Source organism: Pelodiscus sinensis, chromosome 25 (genome assembly GCF_052426305.1).
Source record: "Pelodiscus sinensis isolate ZL-2025 chromosome 25, ASM5242630v1, whole genome shotgun sequence".
Taxonomy (NCBI): Eukaryota; Metazoa; Chordata; order Testudines; family Trionychidae; genus Pelodiscus; species Pelodiscus sinensis.
This window is the reverse complement of record NC_143076.1, coordinates 1,046,159-1,067,538: the sequence shown is the minus strand read 5'-3', so window position 1 is coordinate 1,067,538 and position 21,380 is coordinate 1,046,159. Positions and strand designations below refer to the sequence as shown.

Below are 21,380 nucleotides of genomic sequence, written 5' to 3'. Positions count from 1 at the left end.
CAATACGGGCACGTGGCACCTGAAGGCAGTTATCAGCTGTAAGGGTTGCACAGCACCCCTTATATCAGGTGCCCCAGGCAGCTGCCCAGCTAGCCCATGCCTTAATCCGGCCCTGGATTTCCTGCATAGAACGGCACAAGCCCCAGCCTCCAGAAGAGGGGTTCCCAGTTGGGGATCTCCAGTAGCAGCCATGGGATGGTGGGAGCCAGTTACTGCAGAACAAAGGACACCAGGGCTATGTCTACACTCGTGGCTTCTTGCACAAGTACAGCCGTTTTTGGGCAAGAATCAGCAGTGTCCACACTGCCTGCCTGCTCTTGCTCAAGGAAATTTACAGTACCGCGTGGTAAGAGAGGGCTTCTTGCGCAAGAGCTACGCTCTTTTTTAACAGGTGTAAGCCCTCTTGCGCAGGAGCCCCTACTCAAGAGGGCATTGTGGATGCTCGGCAGGGATTTCTTGTGCAAGAAAGCCCTATGACTAAAATGACCATCAGAGCTTTCTTGCGCAAGAGAGCACCTACACTGCCATGGGCGCTCTTGCACAAAAGCACAGCTCGCAGATGGCAGTGTGAATGTTTTCTTGCACAAGAACCCTTGCACAAGATGTTCTTGTGCAAGAAGCCATGAGTGTAGACATAGCTCAGGAGTGGGAGAAACTAACCATCTGCTTTATTTGCAAAGGAGAAACAAAGACAAACTCTTGTCCCCATCCCCACCCCGCTCAGCCTGGCACTTTGCACCCCCAGCCAGGGCCGGATTAACGCATGGGCTAGCAGGGGTGCCAACCTATGAAAGCACCTGACTGAAGTGGTAAGGGATGCCGCATCAGGTGCCCCCATAGGTTGCCACCCTGGGGCAGAGGCGTGCATGCAGCACGCGCCCGCTGCCCAGGGTGCAAGAATGGCTTGGGCCGGCCCTGCCCCCAGCCCAACTCTCCCAGGCACCCCCAGAGAGCAGCATTCACATATGGGGGGCAGGAAAGTGGAGAGACTCCCTGAGACACCAACTCAAAAGGAATCACTCTGGGTATGTCTGCACTGAGATAGCAGCCCGGTGGCCAGGCTGTAGCTGGCCCAGCTCAGCTGCACCTGGCCTGCAGGGCTTTGGTTGGGAGATTAGAAACCTACAGACAGGGGCATCTCTGGGGGGTGGGGGGGATGTCACCATGTCAGGGCAACTGTCATGCCCCCCCATCTTCCTTTGCTCCAGCCCCACCGCTGAGAGATACTGACCATTGTCATTGCTTAAACTGCACACAGAGCTTGTGGCAAAGGCTAGCATATGGTTAAAATACAATGAACATTCTGGTAAGTTATCAGAGGGGTAGCCGTGTTAGTCTGAATCTGCAAAAGCAGCGAGGAGTCCTGTGGCACCTTATGCTCCAACACTTCAGTTAGACTATAAGGTGCCACAGGACTCCTCGCCGCTTTTATTCTGTTAAGTTCTCGTTTGTGTTGTGCTGTCTGCACATCTAACTAACCAGAGATCAAAGTGCATGACCCGATGGCCTTCACAGAGAGACAAAACCCACAACACAGGGTAGGTTATTCAACACGTTGACATTGATAAGAGTGAAACATAAGGAAATCTTTTAAGCCTCAGAATCTAGGAAATAAATAAACTTACTTTTCTTCTGCAGTGGCTAAACCTGCTTTATTTCTTGCCTCATTACATGTCTGTGTTAGTTAAAAAGTTCTATATGTCATTGTACTAAAACAAAAACACAAGTTCACCTGAACAAATGATCTGGAGTAGTCCAGAAAAGCCCAGCAGGAACTATACCCAGAGACGGAACCAGGGCTCTGAGATGGGACCAGTCACACTCTGCTGGGAGGTTCATTGGGATTTCCCTGTCCACACCTGGTCTTTCTCCTGCAGCCCTCAGAAGCCGGACTTAGGACCACAGAAACCACACTGGGATTCCTGAGTATGGGGAGCCCAGGCCACTGGTCAGTGACCCTTGGGGTGCATCTACACAGCAGCCTTATTTCAGAATTACAGTGCATGTTTACACCGCAAGCCGTTATTTGGAACTAACATCCACCTGGAAGACTTGGTCTTTTGGCCAGGCTGCATCTGAAGGAAGGAGCCAAAGACCCCAGGGTGGGGGAGAGCCCTGGTTTGGAGGGGTAGCTGGGAAAGAGGTTTTAGGGGGAGTTTGTAAAAGTTTGTCCTGAAGTTTCAGTGTAGCATTAACAAAGCATTTTTTGTTACCTTTGAGTTTGTAATCTGCTTTGCTCTGCCTGTTCTCACTTATCACCACTTAAATCCTACAGCTTGTACTTAATAAAACCAATTTTACCTACTATCAAGCCTAGCGTAAACAATTACTACCTATGGGAGCAATCGGTGTGCATATTCCCCTTTCATTGCTAAATGGGGCTTACCCCATTCTTTGGGGTTTGATCCCAACTGGGGAGTGCTATCCCAGGAAGCTGGGCCCTAAACTGCTCTCTCCTCAGACATGAAGAGGTTCAGCGTCTGTACCGCTGCTCAGAGGCGGGGGTGGGGGCGGGAATCTCAGCTCGGGGCCTTGGTCAGAGGAGAATAAGGAGTTGCCCCAGCAGGACCAGGTGGTGAGAAGCCCCAGAGAGCAGAAAGGTGAGTGGCAGTAGCCAGGTCAGTACGCCAGGAGGCCCTCCCCAAGTGGTCCTCTGGGACCACAGTCACCTGGCCAGGCAGCTTAAAGGGAACTCAGGTTATACATTTCTCCCGTGTGGGTCCTCCAAAGGCTAAGAAGATTTGAGCTCCTACTGAAGCTTTCCCCACAGTCAGAATAACTGAATGGTTTTCTCCCATTTGTGGACTGTCTAATCTTTAACAAAGTCTGACCTGTGTTTGAAGCCTTTTCTGCCATCAGAGCTTTTATAAGGCGACTCTTTTGTATGTATTCTGATGGCTAGTAATGCAGGAGCATTGACTGAAGCTTTTCCCGCAGTCAGAGCAATTGAAAGGTTTCTCTCCTGTGTGGCTCTTCCTATGGGTAACAAGGTTTGACTTCTGACTGAAGCTTTTCCCGCAGTCAGAGCAATTGAAAGGTTTCTCTCCTGTGTGGATCCTCCAATGGGTAAGAAGGCTTGAGCTATTACTGAAGTTTTTCCCGCAGTCAGAGCAATTGAAGGGTTTCTCTCCTGTGTGGCTCTTCCTATGGGTAAGAAGGTTTGACTTCTGACCGAAGCTTTTCCCACATGCAGAGCAATTGAAAGGTTTCTCTCCTGTGTGGGTGGTCCTATGGTTAAAAAGGTATGAGCTTGTACTGAAGCTTTTCCCACAGTCAGAGCAACTGAAGGGTTTCTCTCCTGTGTGGGTCATCCTATGTCTAACAAGGCTTGTGCTGAAACTGAAGCTTTGTCCACAGTCAGAGCAATTGAAAGGTTTCTCTCCTGTGTGGGTCCTCCTATGGTTAATAAGGTCTGCATTGCTACTGAAGCTTTTTCCGCAGTCAGAGCAGAAGAAGGGTTTTTCCCCTGTGTGGGTCCTCCTATGTCTAACAAGGCTTGACTTCTGACTGAAGCTTTTCTCACAGTCAGAGCAATTGAAAGGTTTCTCTCCTGTGTGGATCCTCCTATGGCTAATAAGGTCTGCATTGCTACTGAAGCTTTTTCTGCAGTCAGAGCAGAAGAAGGGTTTTTCCCCTGTGTGGGTCCTCCTATGTCTAACAAGGTATGAAATCCGACTGAAGCTTTTCTCGCAGTCAGAGCAATTGAAAGCTTTGTCCCCTGTGTGGCTCCTCCTATGGGTAACAAGGCTTGACTTCTGACTGAAGCTTTTCCCGCAGTCAGAGCAATTGAAAGGTTTCTCTCCTGTGTGGATCCTCCAATGGGTAAGAAGGCTTGAGCTATTACTGAAGTTTTTCCCGCAGTCAGAGCAATTGAAGGGTTTCTCTCCTGTGTGGCTCTTCCTATGGGTAAGAAGGTTTGACTTCTGACTGAAGCTTTTCCCACACACAGAGCAATTGAAAGGTTTCTCTCCTGTGTGGGTGGTCCTATGGTTAAAAAGGTATGAGCTTCTACTAAAGCTTTTCCCGCAGTCAGAGCAATTGAAGGGTTTCTCTCCTGTGTGGCTCTTCCTATGGGCAACAAGGTTTGACTTCTGACCGAAGCTTTTCCCACACACAAAGCAACTGAAAGGCTTCTCTCCTGTGTGAACCATCCTATGGATAACCAAGTGTGAGTTTGTACTGAAGCTTTTCCCACAGTCACCACAGTTATGGGGTGCATCTCTTGTATGTATTTTCTGATGGTTCATAAAGTGTGAGTGCTCACTGAAGCTTTTCCCAGAGTCAGAGCACTTGAAGGGCTTCTCTCCCGTATGGACCCTTTGATGTTCAGGAAGAGTTTCACAGTCACTACACGTGCAGAGTGACTGTTGTTGGGGGATTTCCTGTTGGACGGTTTCTGTGTTTCTTTTCTCCCCTGTGCTCCTGCTACTGGAGTTACCCTGTCCCTCTCCTAGATGGTTTCCCTGCTGCTTTTCTGGGCCATGCTGACTCTCACAGCTCTCTCCTTGCTCACGTATCTGGAAAACATGTCCTTCAGATCGTCTCAATAATATTTCACATGGAGACACTTCCTCCAGTCCTTCCTGCTGAAGACTCTTTTCATGGTTCTCAGTCAGTGTCCCGTCACCTGTTGGAATAGAGAAATGATCCAGACAGGAGTTATTCTCCATGAAGAACTGCAAGGAAACTCTAAAAGAGGAATAGAAAAGGGGACACACGCTCAAATAATGGTCAATTATAATGAGCTGAATTCATTGTCCTCCTTCACAACCCTTCCACAGACAAGAGAACCCAGCCTTTCCTCACCCACCACACTCTCACTAGAGTTGAAGACAAGCTGAACAGTCAGTCAGACTTCATGAAAACACACAAGTTACATCTGCTATAGATGCAGAAATTGGTTTCTGAGACAGTTTAATTGATTGCTCACCTGTGCAGGTGTTGCTGATGATCTCCCCTTCCTTGCAGCTCGGAGGATCTGGGACCCGCAACTCCTCCTCTCGCTCCACCCAGGAGATCACATCAGTTTCGGAGAGTGGAAATCCTGTTTAGAGAGCAATGAACCAAGTGCTGATCTTGTTCATTAAGGTCTTCGCCATTACTGCTTCCAGAGCCAGGATCTGAGTCCCCCACCCAGAGAGGCTCCTTTCCCCACCTTGCAGAGACTGGGCTCTGGCTGGTACAAGATCCCAGGACACTCTCTCCTGCAGTAAAGATGCATCACTCCCCCACCTTGGGAATGGCCCAGCTCATTCCCCAGGGCAGCTAAGCGCTCTGCTGCACTCTCTAGTGTACAACTCAGCCCCCCTCACAGCCCGGTCCATCCGCCTGGAATCCCACAGCTGGACAGGAACACATTGCTCAGAAGGGGAGCTCTAGTGAGGACATGAAGATGTGACACCAAGGTCCCCAAGCAGGGCTCAGACAGCAGCTGCCACATGGCAGGTCACTAGAACTTGGAGATGAAGGACTCAGCAGTTCTCTAGCTCCCCAAGCCTCTGTCCATAAAACCCCTGGCTGATGGGCTTGCCCTGCCCTGATCTTTGGCTCAGATGTTCTAATTGGGCCAGGAGGAGACAGAGGAAGTTGCCTGAGCATCTAAGTGAATCCTTGGCTGCTTGCTTCACGCCCTGCCTATGTGCCACACTCCTGATCCCAACTGCCTGTGTCTCATAGACTCATAGACTTTAAGGTCAGAAGGGACCATTATGATCATCTCAGGCACAGTGCAGGCCTCAGAATCTCACCCACCCCTCTTAGAATAATCCTCTCACCTATATCTCAGATATTGAAGCCCTCAAATACTTTGAAGGCCCCAAGATGCAGGGAATCCTCCAGCTGTGATCTGCGCCCCATGCTACAGAGGAAGGCAAAAAACCTCCAGGGCCTCTGCCAATCTACCCTGGAGGAAAATTCCTTCCCGACCCCAAATATGGCGATCAGCTAAACCCTGAGCATGTGGGCAAGACTCACCAGCCAGACACCCAGAAAGTTCTCTATAGTAACTCCTATCATCCCTCCATTGACCTATTTCCCACTGATAATGAATGGTCAATTAGTTACCAAGATCATGTTATCTCATCATAGAATCATAGAACTGAAAGAGATCCCAGAAGGCCATCAAGTCCAGCCCCCTGCTCTAGGCAGGACCAATCCCAACTAAATCAACCCGGCCACAACAGCTGCCATTGCCATGGCTGCCCAGGGTGGTGCTGGGCTTCTGTTGGGGCAAGCCAGGGCGGAGCTGGGCCGTGCTGCTTCTCTGGTACTTGTGGCTGTTGCTCAGCTCCCCCTCTGCAGCCTTCATTCTACTCTGCCAGCAGCAGCCTTTGTGTGGTTTCCCAGTCTGGCTCTTGTGGCCAGCCTGGCCTCTGATTTGGTGCCCCTCCAGGGCTGCACAGAATCTATCACCTTTACACCTTGTGAGGGTGTATCCCTCAGCTTTGGCCCCACCCCTTCTTGGAACTTCATTTTCTGTTCAGAATATCCACCTGTGACATGACCATGGAGATCACTGTGCTACTGCTGTTAAATAAAATAATCATAGTCATCACATCAGAACATTCCCATTGACATGGCACCCAGCACACTTTGCAAAAGGTTTATTGTAGCTGTGTATGTCTTTTTGAACTAGAACAGGCTGGGCTTTGGCAGAATGGTGGAACACTGGTACCAACTAACCAGGAAACCACATTCCTGAGCAGGAAGAGGCCAATCAACACACATCTCTGCAGTAGCTGCAAACACAGTCCTAAGAGTTGGCTCAGAAAGACACTGACCCTTGTGCACAAGAGTGGGATGAGGGGATAATGGATACGGATGTTTTGTTCAAAGAAACAGGCAGGAGGCGAAGGGGGTAGAACACATGGAATATGCATCTTGTTTGTGTCAATGTATGAGAAGTCACAGGAGGGGCATGTTGATGCTGGCTGAGGGGCAGCATTCTCACTGCTGACTGACTGGTACCATTATTTGGTTGGGACAAGTCTCACTATACCTATGCCTGAGGAAGTAGGACACTGGCACCGTTCTCCTTTTCACAATAAACTTGGCCGAGTGCCTTAGCCTCCAAATGGAGCCTGGATCTTTCTTAGCAGCAACGCTGAGCTCTGCTGCATGGATAAGCCACAGGCTCTGCCAGTGCTGCTGGCATCAGAGCTCCAGAAAGAGCCACCCTGAGCAGCCATAACAACGCTATGCAGCAATTCTAATGGCATTGCAGTCACAGCGGGAAGCAAAATTATCGATCATAGCAGCACCTGGGAACTCTGGTGTAAATCAGGACCCCACTGTGCTACTGTCGTGTACATATTGAGCTAAGCCTCACTGATCTTTAGTGTTGATATCCTTCCCAGCCCTGAGAAACAGGGACACTCTACAATAGCTATTAAAGAGAGAGGTGACTGCACACAGAGTCTAGGGGACTTGATCACGGTCACACAGGAAGACTGTGATGGGCAGAGAACTGAACACAGGTCTCCTGAGCACGAAGCCAGACATTCACACAGGAAGAAAAACTCCCTACTCGATATCTCACTCTAAAAACACAACACAGATGATGTGATTTATCTCAACTGCACACAGAGGCAAGTGAGCCCCAGAGAGAATGAAGCTGAACTTTTAAAAGGAAACCCAGCCTGTGCCTGAAATGCAAGGAGAGCTCTGCTCATCTTTCTCTACTACAGAGCTACCTCCGACAAAATACTCACAGAGCGTGAACTGCCTGACCCACCCTCCCTCAGCCCCAGCATCCAGCCCCTCCCACTGGCAAGAACAGCATGTCACAGAGATTAGCTACAGGCAGAAAGGACTTTGGGAACTGCACCCACCTTCCAGTGGCTCAGCCCACTGTCACAAGGGGAGCCTGCAGGCGCAAAGATCAGCCAGACCCAGATCCAGACCCCTAGTACCTGCTGTTCCTGCCTGAGCCCTTCTACTCACACCTACAGTCAAGGCATAAGATGGGCAAGATAGGGAGGAAGCGCAATGAGACCTTAGCTGTGGGAAGAGCAGCTCAACTGTTAAGTCCCTCAACCTGCTTTCCCTGGGAGGCGGTATGGAGGGGACAGTCTTTCACAGAAGAGCCAGGATTATTGGGGCAGATACTCATGACATTGGGGGCAAAGACTGATCCTGATCCAAACCCAACCCAGCTGCTCCAGAGCCCACCCAGCTTCTGTTACCCAAGAGGACAAAAATCCTTACTCAGCCAGTAAACAGCCTCATAATTCTCCTGCATCACATCCCTGTAGAGGGCTCTCTGGCCCGAGTCCAGCAAAGCCCATTCCTCCTCAGAGAAATACACAGCCACCTCTTCAAAGCTCACCGGCTCCACCACGGCCATTTCCTGTCCCTGGCTCTGAAGGCTGGGAGCTGAGCTAGAGACAGACACGGGTGTTCTGCAGCCTGGCAGGGGGAGAAGGTGAATTAGAGACATTTTAGAAGGGGCTTTAATCCTTTACACACCTTCATTCTCCCCAAACTCTGTCCCTAGTGACGTGACACACGTGTTAGACTCTGCCACTGTGGACAAAAGCTTTAATCTAGATATTCCATGAACAGCGTTCGGGAGTTAGATCCCAAATCCATATTCATTTCTCTCTGCACCTGGCTTGAGTTACAAGATTACTGTGTCTCCAACAATGGGATCTAGTTCTCAGCACCCAGTGTTTCTGATAAGCCACATATTCACCTGCCTGAATGGACATAAGTTAAATGCAGGCTGTTGTATTTAAAACCCTTAGTCTTCATTCACAGATTTGCAGCACAAACTTTGCTCTCATCTCAGAGACGTTATAAACCCTTTCCACAACAGAGAATCAGTGAAGTTAAGCATCTGAATGGTGGTGTTATTATTAAATATGTGTGCTTATTATTAAACACTTGCGCTGAGTGTTTGCAGGATGAGATCTTAAGATTCATGGGATCAGAAGATATCCTCAGTTATGCAGTCTGACCCCCTCAGTGGCACAAGCCATTACACTTAGTCCGGTTACCCAGGCACAAAGCTGTTTCCCCACAGAGTATTTTCTACAAAGTCCCCCAGTGATTTGAAGACATCAAGAGATGGGAGAATCCACCAGTTCTTTGTTCATTTGTTTCAGCAGCTAATCCGCTTCCCTATCAAACATTTGTGCCTCTTCTCTAGTCTGAAATAGTCTGGCTTCAGCCTTCAATTATTGGCTCTCACTGAGCTGTATCCATTCGAAGAGGTGGGCCAAATTTTCATGGGGGGTCCAAATAGAAAGTGGCTGAGAGCTGCACTTCTCCATGACATAAATGCAGGAAATGGAGGATCCAGGATGGGCATTGGGAGGAGGAGGATGCTTGGGGTAACCATTTGGGATACAGGACAGATAGAGTGGTCTAGGAGGGAGTTTGGGTGAAGGAGCCTTTCAGCCTATTTATTGTTTGAAACCAACCTCATATTGAAACTGACTGAGCAGTAAAATCTGAGCCTGAAGGTGCTTTAACTTCACCCCTTTAGCATCACAAACCTATAGACCAGTGTTTCTCCAAATGTCCACAGATCCCCATGCAGCACCCCTGGGGCTCCTCACTGATCACTGGGTGATTTAGGGCTGTGTGCACCATGGTCGCTGGGTTTGGTTGGTAACACCAATGACAATCCCATGAAGCTGTTTTCACAGGAATTCTCACATCACTTAAAGAATTTCCACCAGCAAACTCACCTTGTCTGAAAGCTCCAAGGGACTTTCCTCTTGCTCTCTCCAGTGCAGAGGGCAGAGTGTCTAGTGGGGGAAGGCATAAGAGAGGTGAGATTCCAGGCTCTCCTACTTATAACAATGTCCTCATGCTGAACTCTGCGTTTCAATTCTATTAGAGACCAGACAGATTCACACTCAGGTATTTAGTATGAAAGAGTCTGAAACTTTCATTTCCTCTCTCACCCAGGCACCTCCCGGCAATGGAGCCAATATCCCTGCAGCCTCACACCTGTCCCAGGAGAGACAAGCTGTAAATAAGATTTACTCTTCCCTCCTCACCCCCTCCCACTTGGTTTCTCATTCACTTACTGCCTATTATCATAACCTGGAGCTGTGGTGGTGGGACACGTTGCCATCACAATAACTTTAGCCATTTTGATCTCTGAATGGGAGGTGTCACGTTACTGGATTTTGAGGGGAGCAGCGAGATCACTGCTGCACCCATGGGGGGATGTTGGCCCCCGAAGTGGCAAAAAGGGGGGCCATCTAAGGTGTCAAATAGAAGCCTACTTTCTTCTGATTTCATATATGCTATTCATGTGATTGTATAATGTTGGTATGTGAAGTTATAAGCATGTACTTTGTGTGGATACCAAATGTTTCTCTATATGTGGTTGAACTATACGCAAAGCTAACAAGCAAAGCTCTGGAATAATAGCCCTCTGTAGGCCAAGGACACACCTCAGGAGTGATGACTCATACCTAGGGGCTACCAGCAGGGAACACAGGGATAGGCCATGGGCCAGGTGACCTGCTGTAGCCAAGAAGAGATGAGGAAGGAGGGATAAATAAGCCATATGGCTGACTCCATCTTGGTACTCAGCTCAGCCCTTCATTCTAGATGCAGCAGTGCAGGGATTGAAGGGCCGGAAAGAACTGTGGACCCATCCTGATCCTAGGATGCGCAACAAGGACTTAAGCCAGCAGCTGTAACATCTCTGCTAGAGCCTGCATCGAGAACTGGAAGATCCAATGCATGTAACGTATTATCCTTTAACAACCTTACTCTCATGCTTTTCTTTATTGTAGTAATAAACCTTTAGATGTTAGATGCTAAAGGACTGGCTTAGCGTGAATTGTGGGTAAGATCCAGAGGGTAAATTGACCAGAGATCTGTGGCTGGTTTCTTGGAACTGAACAAAACTTGTTCGGGATAGGTGGGAAGGGGTGTTAAGACCCCCCACCTGTGCATGAGGCCTGGGGCCATCTGGGGCACGGATATTGCTGGGGTGTCAGAGGGGTTTTGCTCGTGAGGCTTTAGGCAAGCAGCTGAAGCGCTCTGTGGGACTGGTTTGTGGCCTGTTTGGAGAGGTCACCAGTCTGGGGACTGTAAGGAGCCCCGAAGTTGAGCAATTCCCCCTAAACGGATGCCCTAAGCTGTGCCTAGACACAGCCCGGTCCGTCACAGGGGGTTCAAAGTTTGCAAACCCCTGGCTCTCTCTGCAAGCACTTGGGTCTGTTCGCTCAGTGTCTCTAAGGAGAGCAGACTGATGGGGCCGTCATTCTCCACGTGTGAACTGAGGCAGGGGAAGTTTGGCTTCAGAGGCCAGATTCAATAGTCTCAGATACTTGAACCACTTTCCCCTCATCCATCCCTTCCAGGTACCTTTGAACTCCCTCAGAGTCTCTGACAGCACGATCGTTTTCTGGGAGAAACCTCTGACTTGTTCTTCTAGTTCAGGGGAAATCTCTTCCGGCAGCTGGAATTGCCCCATCTCACACCTGGACAGAAACAATTCAATGTGATTGTATGTCGTTTACTGCTGATAAGTTCTGGCTAGTAAGTCTCAGCTCTAACAGGCCTGGAGTTAGAATTCCTCCAATTCTCCCAGCCTGAGAGCAGGGGCAACACATCCCATGGCCATGCAACCTTCCCCTCAAAGATCCCATTTCAGTTCTTCACTTCTGGCCTGGGGAGACTGGCTGGGGGAGTAAAGGGGAATAGAGTCTCCATGGCCAACTCACTCCTTGGCCTCTAGATGTTGAGGGACAGGAGGTTCCCATGTGAAGGGCTGAAGGAATCTGTCCACTAGGGATTAGACTGAGACACCAGCTCCCCTCAACCCAGCTCCTTCTGCACAGGTCTCCAAACAGCCCTCCAGTGGGACAGACTCTTGATCCCTGCTGTCCTGGGCTGAATGTGCTCAGTGCCCAGCAGTGACAGGCCCATGTTCCACCCCACAGTCCTGTGGCAACCAATCCCCAAGGAAGTGACAGCTCTAAGAAACACTTGGTCAGACTGTGCCCTGAATGGGGAATTCCAGAGTCTAAAGTGCGAGGATAAGACCCTCAGAATTAAATGCGTCAGAGATATTCATGTCTAACATCTGGCTGTAAAGCTCTGGGGAGATGTGGTGCTAACATCCGCTCCAAGCCTTTTCCCTGCTCTGTGCAGTGTGAAGAGAGTGAGAGCCACGTACCTACTCAGGGTGCTTCTGACGTCCTAGAGAAAAAAAAAAAAAGACACAGAAAAGAATCTCAGCCCCATTGGACACACAAAGGGGACCTCTGAGAAGGGATTTTGCAAACCTAGGAAGAGGGGCCCTGCCCTGGACCCAGGAACATGGACCCCGAGTGAATGGGCTTTGCCATCTCTAATAGATCTGTGCCTGTAACTCTACAAAGCACAAGAGTCATTCACATGGCAGCAATGCACAAAGTGTTACACTGAGATCTGACAACTGGGACCCAGCACTTGTGATTCAGGAGCCTCCCTTCGCTGTGTGAGGAGCTGGGATGTTTGTCCCTCATTCTCACCTGCAGGAATTCACTTGCTGGCTTCTGACATGTCCCCTCCAGCTCCTCGATCCCCTCACTGATACGGGAAATCTGCACAGAGAGGTTCCTGACAGTGTCAATCTGGAACCTCCCAATCTCCTCATCTAATTTCTCCAGCTGGGCTAGGAGTCGCTGCTTTTGTTCCTCCAGAAACTGCTGCAGCTGCTGAAACTCAGCCACAATCATCTGCCTCTTGGCTTGGGTGCATTTCTGTTTGAAAACAGGGAAAGGGCTGGTCAGGGGCATGGATGGAGCCCACGGCCCTTTCACAGGGAGCTGAGTGCGCAGTAGGGAGAATTTCTTGGAAAACCCTAAAATTTGCAACATTTGACTCTTTGTGATTACTAGGCAGATGCGTCTCTCCCAGCATCTCCTTTGCCCTGTGTCCCTCTGAAAGGGAAGTTCCCATGTCTGTCATGGGCAGCATCTTTTGTTATTCATGGGCTCTGGGAATTCATATCCAGAGCACCAGGAGGCAGGACTCAGCACCAGCCTGACAGAGATACCCAGGGAGGAAAAAGAAGCAAACATATAAATACACCAAGTGAGCAGACAGTCCTTCAGGGGCACATTCAGCTCACCTGGGGAAGATGTCTGGGAAAGCCACAAAGGATGGACATTAACTCATGCACGGACATGGATGCTCAAGGCCTTTTTACACATGGATCTCACCCAGCAATTCATGATCCAGGAGAAACACAAACAAGCCCAACCTCACCAAGGCCACACAGGAGTCTGCCTCCAAACTCAGCCCTCCCACTGCCAGTCCCTGTTGGTCCATAGCCACAAGCACCTACCAGATACTCCTGGCTTTTCCGTTCTGCTGCTGTTTTCCTTCTCAGCAGCTTTTCTCTCTCCTCCCTCAGAGTCTTCAAATGAGTCTCCAATTTTTCCTGAAGAAACAGAGATAAGCACAGGGGCAAACCACATTAGATGTTGGGAGCTGTTACCCACCAGCTCTGTGATTCTTGGGGAACCAGAACATGGTCGCCTGTCAGCCTTGTGCTCTTGGGGAGTCAGGGAGTGACATTCATGGAAAACCATCCCCCTCCCTCAGGCCTCTCCTAGAATCAAAGACAAAGCAAAGAAAAGGCCGGGGAAGACACACCTAGCTGCTTCAGACAAGGGTGATACAATTAAGGAAACACCCCAACCTCATTTACATTAAAGATGGAACAGAGGGACATCTCATTAGCATACAGAATGGAGAGCAGCTCTTCCAAGGCAGGAACCGCACTGAACTATGGGACACCGAAAGCAGAGAAGCACTGCCTGATGGGAAATCCCTGCTCCAGATGCTAATGAACCTAGGCCTGCTCACACCCAGATTAGTCATTATCAGACCAATTCTAGTAACCATCCTATTGACATCTAAAATACTGAAACTGCCTAGTTGCATTGTGAGCTCGTTCAAGGAACATCACCCATAACCAGGGGTGATCAATCTCTATTGTCTCCTCTCTTTCTCTTTGAACTATCCCTATAAAAACTCCTATCCTTGCCCCAAGAAAACTGTTCTGATACCTGGACTTAAACTGCATCAGTTCCATTGAGACTTCTTCATCTCCTGTCTGATCGTGCTGGGGGCTCTGTCCTGCTTTTCTCCTGCCCTCTGGACCCCCGGCTCCCATCATCATCTGGGAACCCCGATCAGTGCAAGCTCCGTGGAGTGGTGAGATCTCTCTCTCTCTTTCTCTCTCTCAACTAGCTCTCTAAGCATAGCCTCCTGACCCTGCCCTGTGTAAACTGTTATATGGTTACCTAACGTTTGTAATCAGCTTCAATTTAGATTTAATATTGTAATTGTTAGATTGTTTGATATCTATTCACTACTCAGAAATAAATCACTTTCATTGTTAAACTGGTTGCCTCTCTCTCTTTCTTTCTCTTTTGCTCACTCTTCCTTAAGGGGTGTGGTTTTGGCTTCCCCATTCGCTCTGCAACAACGCTTCTTGTACCCAAGCAAAAGATCCCTGTAGTGCCCAAAATCCTGTGGGGTTTGCTCATCGTGTGGTTTACCTGTGAATGACTGTGGTGTGAAAGTGGGGATAGGGGGTGCTGAACCTGGGGGCTTATGAGGATGGCAGCTTAAAGTGCTGTTTAATCCAGCCCACGGAGTCCAAAGGCACATGAGGGTGCAGTGTGGCATTGCTGTTAAACCCAGCCAGCTGAGTCCAGGGACATATGAGGGGGTCAGCTTGTGAGTGCTGAGTACCCAGTCCTCTCAGACGTGCTCTGATTAGTGGGTGTGAGTGTCTGTGTGTGTTGCTAAGGTGGGAAGAATCCCATCCTGAGGAACCTAGTTCCTGCAGGAGAGCTCCAGTGGGAGGGGGAATTGGCAGCAGGGAGAATTCAGCTCCATATCAGAGCCCAAGTAAGCACCAACAGCACACTGATAGAACTGTTAACCTTCCCCCAGTCCCATAAGGGTATCCCTGATAAATGAGCATACCCCAGAGTATTGGACAAATCTGGTAACAGAGCCAATTTGTCTGCCTTTAAGAGAGTCCCAGTTTTGAGGAGCTCTGCCCCTGTCCAGCAGGATCTCAGCCCTGGAAATGGCTTCGTCGATAGAAAAATACACAGGAGGAGACTGCAGACGCAGCAGTACACCTACGAGCATTGGGGACAGATCGGTGGTGGCACCTTCATAAATAATGATGCAGGTGGTTAATACTACTAATCACGTAACCGATTACAATTTTATCAGTGACAGTATTTTTTAACCTGCTGACAGGCAGGGTTGGTAGCAGAAATGGGCTCTCCTGGGGCCAGGGATCTCTTGCGAGGTCTGCCAGGGTGGCCACAAGAACTGCTGGCCAATGGGAACACCCAGCAGCTGCAGACTGATGTTAGCTGCCAGAGGCAAGTGGGAACTTCAGGGGCAGTGGGGAGTTTAACCGGTATTTGGCACCGATAAACATTAGCTCATCAGTTAACCAGTTTAAACTCTTGCTAAAATCCAGTTGAATCCCAGTTCTGCCTGGCATAGACCTGTGCTTCCTGAAACCCTGCTATGGGTGGAGTGAAGGTGCTCGGGGCCCCACACAGCATCCAGCCCAGCAACCTCATCTAGTGCCAGCTGCTGCATCAGAGTTTAACCCCTCACAGAGCAGACCAGAAGTTCAGCATTCCAGTGGGAAATGTCTGCTCCCTGCTGAGCCTAGGGCTTTATTAAGGCATCTTTCTCTCCTAAGAGCCACACTTCATCGCTGTTCAGTGATGCTGAGGGACAGGGAGCAGTGCAGTCTAACAATTGGACTAGGGTTCAGGACCAAACTCTATCCCTGATGTGTTTGGCGACTATGAGCAACTTGCTGCCCCACCTTCCCTTCCCACAGTTTGTCTAACTGGACTGCGATCTGCTCAGAGCAGGGACGTTCCCATGCTGGGTATTGTGCAGGGCCCAGATGTCATTGTGGATCTATAAGGCAAATGACAGATTATTATTCCTGGTCATCCAATCAGTAACAGCTTGTAACCTCCTCTTCTCCAGTCCTAAGGCAGCTCACTGACAGAGTGGCCTGTAGCTCCTGCAATCTAAACCTCTCTGATTATTAACACCTTCCCTAGTGCAAACACCCTTCCTGTCACCAGTGAGGACTGGGTTTCAGGATTTAGAGCCTCAGAGAAACATTTCCCACATCGGGTATCTGTAAAGACTTGACATAAGTTTCCACAAAGCCAGAACATTTACTTTTTACAGCATCTCTTGGATCATGAAGGCTTTACAGAAGTGGTCACCAACCAGCCACCAATCAGCTGCCCCCTCTCCCTGCTGCTGCATATCTCCTGCCCTTTGCCTTGGAGCTCTTTCCTTCTCCCACCCTGCATTCTATCTCCACAAACAGAGGGAGTCTGTAGGCTGCTTTTGAGAGTGGTGCAGGGGCGAGCCTTCCTTAGCCCCACTGCACCACCAAAGAGGAGCCACCTGTGGTAAGCAGTGTGCAGCTGGAGCCTGTATCCTGAATCCCTGTTCTAGTCATGTACCTCTCCTACACCCCAAGCCCCTTCTCTAACCCTGAGCCCCCTGAACTCAAACTCCCTTACAGAGCCTGAATCCCCTCCTGTACCCCAACCCTCTGCCCCTGCCTGATGAAAGGGAGATAAGATGGGGGAGGGAGAAGGGATGCAGTGAGCAGAGGCGGGGCCTCGGAAAAGGATCACAAAGGAGGTGGGACAAGGGTATGTGGGCTTGAGGTAGATCCTGGATTGCACTTAAATTCAAAAAGTGATACTTTAAAAGGCTGGAGACCACTGCTTTACACTGGTTGGTTCACATCTGTGTCTGGTAACAGTCAGTGAAATTAGCCTGTAATTAAAACCCAATGTTATTTCCCATCACTCTGGACAGCCGCTCTGTACCTTGTACTCCTGGGCAGCTTCCTGTTTGGGCACCACCATGTGAGCCTGGGATCTGTCACACACCACACAGATGGGAGTTTGATCCTCTTCACAGAACAGCTTCAGAGCCTCCTGGTGCTCCCCGCACACCCCGTCCCATCTTGCTCTCTGTGCTGCCTGGAAACTCAGCGGTTTGGCTAGTTCCACCACGTTTGCCAGCTGCCGGTTGGGCCGGAGGGGTCCCTGCTGCTCAGTGTCTCTGCCCTGAGGGCTGAGGGGGGCCTGGCAGGAATTGTGCCCACACTGCAGAGCGACAGGGGCTGTGAAATCCTCCAGGCAGACGGGACGCGGCGCTTCCTCCCGGACACTTTCCACGGGGCTCTCTGCAGCCATGGCTGCCGCTGGGCTGGGGACCGGGGCCGTGTCACTGTCCTGCGCTGAGCAATGGGGGGGCAGGTCCGGGGGGGGGGGGGGTCTGAGGCACCAGCACTGAGGACAAAAAACCCATCAAAATTAAAAACCGAAAAAGCCCCAAAAGCTTCGCTCCCCCTGCAGGGCCCATTGGGCCTCCCCCGCTAACCGCCCCGGCCAGAACCGCCCCCCATCGCTGCGCCCCTCAGGCCAGGGCCCCTCCCCACAACTCTGCAGCCCCCTCAGCCCCGCTGTGCGCCCGGCACCACCCAGCTCCCCACCCCGCCAGGCCGGCGCGAGAATCAGGAAGCGCCCCGATACCCAGCGCCGGACCCACCAGCAGCGAGTAACGGCCCCAACGGCCCCTCACAACGGCTCCCGGCTCAAGGAGCGCGGCGCATGCGCAGTAACCGCGGCGAAGTCTGGTCCCTTTCCCTGCCCGCGGCGGAGTAGAACGGGGCGGCCCGTCAGACCGCGCATGCGCAGCAGCTCCGTGACTCCGACCAGACTCCAGCGCCAGGGCTTAGCTCAGACCGGGCGCTGCTTGGCCCCGCCCCCCCGGCCAGCGGCTACTTCCGCTTCTCGGAGGCCGGGCCGGCTCGCAGGTGGGGCGGGGCTTGTGCAGCGCGTGGAGCGACCCGGGGGATTCCCTCCTCGCCGGGCTGGGAGCTGGGGGTTCCCGAGGTGGGCGGGGCCGGCGCGCGCTGCTGGGGTTGCAGGTTCGCTCTGGGCCCCACGTGGCTGCGCGGGCGGGGGGAGGCTGCGCCGGGTGCGCGCGCGGGGCGCTGGGACCGGCCCTTTGTTGCGGGGGCGGGGCCGAGAGATGCCCACGTGGGCCAGTCCCGGCTTCTGCCCAGCGCGTCTCGTTGGTCCCGGGGCGGCGCGCGGAGGGGGGCGGGGGATGCTCACCTGAGAGGCGGTGCCACTGCGGGCTCCTTCCCGGGCACTGCGCATGCGCAGCGGTTCTGGCGCCGCCCTGGCCCGTCTCTGCCCGCGCGCTGCGAGTGTCCCGAGGGGACGCGGCTCCACGTGGACTCAGGTCTGGTGGGGGGAGGGGCGCCAGGTAAACTCTGCAACACCGAGAGCGAAGCCCCAGCGGGGGGGGGGGGGTTAAAGCAGCTTCCCCAGTGCAAAGGCTGAGGGGAGGGGGCCGGTCACGGGGCCATGTGGAGACACTGAGGAAAGGGCAGGAGGGAGGTGTTAGTGGGTGATGCTGCGAGAGGCGAGGGGAAGGGCATTGGGGGCTGGGGGGGGAGGTGCCGGGAGAGGGGAAGGGCATTGGGGGCTGGGGGGGGAGGTGCCGGGAGAGGGGAAGGGCATTGGGGGCTGGAGGGGGAGGTGCCGGGAGAGGGGAAGGGCATTGGGGGCTGGGGGGGGAGGTGCCGGGAGAGGGGAAGGGCATTGGGGGCTGGAGGGGGAGGTGCCGGGAGAGGGGAAGGGCACTGGGGGCTGGAGGGGGAGGTGCCGGGAGAGGGGAAGGGCATTGGGGGCTGGGGGGGGGGGGAGGTGCCGGGAGAGGGGAAGGGCATTGGGGGCTGGAGGGGGAGGTGCCGGGAGAGGGGAAGGGCATTGGGGGCTGGGGGGGGAGGTGCCGGGAGAGGGGAAGGGCATTGGGGGCTGGGGGGGGGGGGAGGTGCCGGGAGAGGGGAAGGGCACTGGGGGCTGGGGGGGGAGGTGGGGGCTGGGCTGGGGGGGGAGGTGCCGGGAGAGGGGAAGGGCATTGGGGGCTGGAGGGGGAGGTGCCGGGAGAGGGGAAGGGCATTGGGGGCTGGAGGGGGAGGTGCCGGGAGAGGGGAAGGGCATTGGGGGCTGGGGGGGGGGGAGGTGCTGGGAGAGGGGAAGGGCATTGGGGGCTAGAGGGGGAGGTGCTGGGAGAGGGGAAGGGCATTGGGGGCTGGAGGGGGAGGTGCCGGGAGAGGGGAAGGGCATTGGGGGCTGGAGGGGGAGGTGCCGGGAGAGGGGAAGGGCATTGGGGGCTGGAGGGGGAGGTGCCGGGAGAGGGGAAGGGCATTGGGGGCTGGAGGGGGAGGTGCTGGGAGAGGGGAAGGGCGCTGGGGGCTGGAGGGGGAGGTGCCGGGAGAGGGGAAGGGCATTGGGGGCTGGAGGGGGAGGTGCCGGGAGAGGGGAAGGGCATTGGGGGCTGGAGGGGGAGGTGCCGGGAGAGGGGAAGGGCATTGGGGGCTGGAGGGGGAGGTGCCGGGAGAGGGGAAGGGCATTGGGGGCTGGAGGGGGAGGTGCCGGGAGAGGGGAAGGGCATTGGGGGCTGGAGGGGGAGGTGCCGGGAGAGGGGAAGGGCATTGGGGGCTGGAGGGGGAGGTGCTGGGAGGAGGGTGGATAGGAGGGGTGGGTGTGAGGAAGGCGGGGATGCAGCAAGGCATGTGTGAGGGCGCAGGGGCGTGAGGGGAACGGGGGCAGAGGGTGGTGAGGGGGTGGGCATCAGGGAAAAAGTGCGGGACAGGAGGGTTAAAGCAGCTTCCCCAGGGGGATGAGGCGCGAGTCAGAGAGTGGCCCTGGCCAGGGGCCTGTTTATTTGCTTCAACATTTATTTTAATCCCTTATTCACCTGGGAGGCGCTGAGCAGGCTCAGGAGGCTGCAGACCCCACCCCCCCCCCGCACTGCGCCCGGCCCACTCGAGTGTATGTTTGTGCTGCTGCATTTTAAAAGTGTTTACAATGTAAAAACGGAGCTAAAGACAGGACAGAGTCTCATCACTTTTCTCTTGTCTTATTCCCGGGACTCGCAGAATTGCTCTCCTGTCTCTGCAGCCCATTTTCATTGTTTTATTCTGTGCAAATGCAATGCCTTGTACTGTCACTACTCTGTGCAATGCAACTCAAAGTCCTGCTACTTTGAAACAAATGTAAGTAAAAATCAAAGTAATCTTCTGTAAAACTACTTCAGTGAAAGTACAAAAGTATCCTATCTTAATTGTACTGAAGTATGCAAAAGTAAAAATTAGTTGTCCTATGGAACCCTATGCTTAACCACCTGAGTTCTTGCAGGTCACCACTAACACACACATGCTATATTAACTCTTATAATAATTCTATGTTATATGTACACCTATACTATACATTTTTCAGTGATGGAATTTAATGATAGTCACTGCCTTCATTTATAAAGATGAAGAGGGACCAAATTAAATACAAGTCGGATTACAGAAATGTATTTATTTTGTCCACATTCGCAGTGTGCATTTTTCCATTGTAATTATTAATTTCCAAAATGTTTGTTCAACCATAGGAGCATCTTTTTTCAAATTGACTAGTCCTTGCTTGTCTATGAAAAATGAGTCCATCACACGGAAGAATCTCTCACAGGCAGCTGATGGAGACAGAGGTCTGTTGGCCCTTGTGCACAGCTCCCTAATTCTAGAAAAAGAGTGCAGCAGCTCCATGGTCTCTCCTGAAGACGCCAAATACCCATCAAGCTTCCTTGTAGTTTCATTTGTCTAAAATGACAGTCTTACCTTTTCTAATCCCAGTTTCATGCGTGTTCCAAGTGGTCCTAATATTTGGCATCAAGATGTCCGTTGCTATTAGCTTCAGGTCCTCAATTATTTCACCAAAACATTTCTGAATGCTGCACTGGAATCTATCTACCAGTGGCCTCAAGAGGGCATCTTGTTCCTTTGCAGTTTTGAAACCATCAAGTATAATTTAAACTTAAAAAGCAACAAATGGTCTGGTAGCACTTTATAGACAACAAAACATATAGATGGGATTATGAGCTTTCGTGGGCACAGCCCATTACTTCAGATGACCAGAGTTGTGAGTTTAGGCTGTACAGCCTAAACTTACAACTCTGGTCATCTGAAGAAGTGGGCTGTGCTCACGAAACCTTGTGATACCACATATATGCTTTGTTAATCTATAAAGTGCTACCAGACTGTTAGTCTTTACTGCATAAAGTGAAAAAAACAAACTGCTACCCCCTGAAGTTGGTATAATTTACGCAGCATCCATTCCATTAGTGTGCTTATCTGTGCTTGGATAATATGTAGTGCTTTCACCAATGGGCCCATAACCATGGCATATTCTGCCAATAAAACCAGCTCTGCTAGATTCAGCCTATCGAACAGCCAATACGTAATGTTAATAAAAATACAGAATAACATA

The 21,380-nt window shown here is 51.8% G+C and overlaps 2 protein-coding genes across 2 annotated transcripts in view; one reads left to right on the top strand and one right to left on the bottom strand.

Moving 5' to 3' along the window:
* Positions 1–21,380, top strand: part of LOC142824458 (uncharacterized) — a 376,972-nt gene that overhangs the window by 343,243 nt on the left and 12,349 nt on the right.
* Positions 1,639–21,380, bottom strand: part of LOC142826104 (uncharacterized) — a 284,204-nt gene continuing 264,462 nt past the window's right edge. Inside the window, 9 exon segments of the mRNA XM_089773349.1 lie at positions 1,639–2,894; positions 2,896–4,627; positions 4,931–5,044; positions 8,206–8,406; positions 9,693–9,752; positions 11,335–11,450; positions 12,149–12,171; positions 12,486–12,716; positions 13,304–13,399. Of these exon segments, the coding sequence (XP_089629475.1) occupies positions 2,810–2,894; positions 2,896–4,627; positions 4,931–5,044; positions 8,206–8,406; positions 9,693–9,752; positions 11,335–11,450; positions 12,149–12,171; positions 12,486–12,716; positions 13,304–13,399 (2,658 nt within the window). The 3' untranslated portion in view covers positions 1,639–2,809.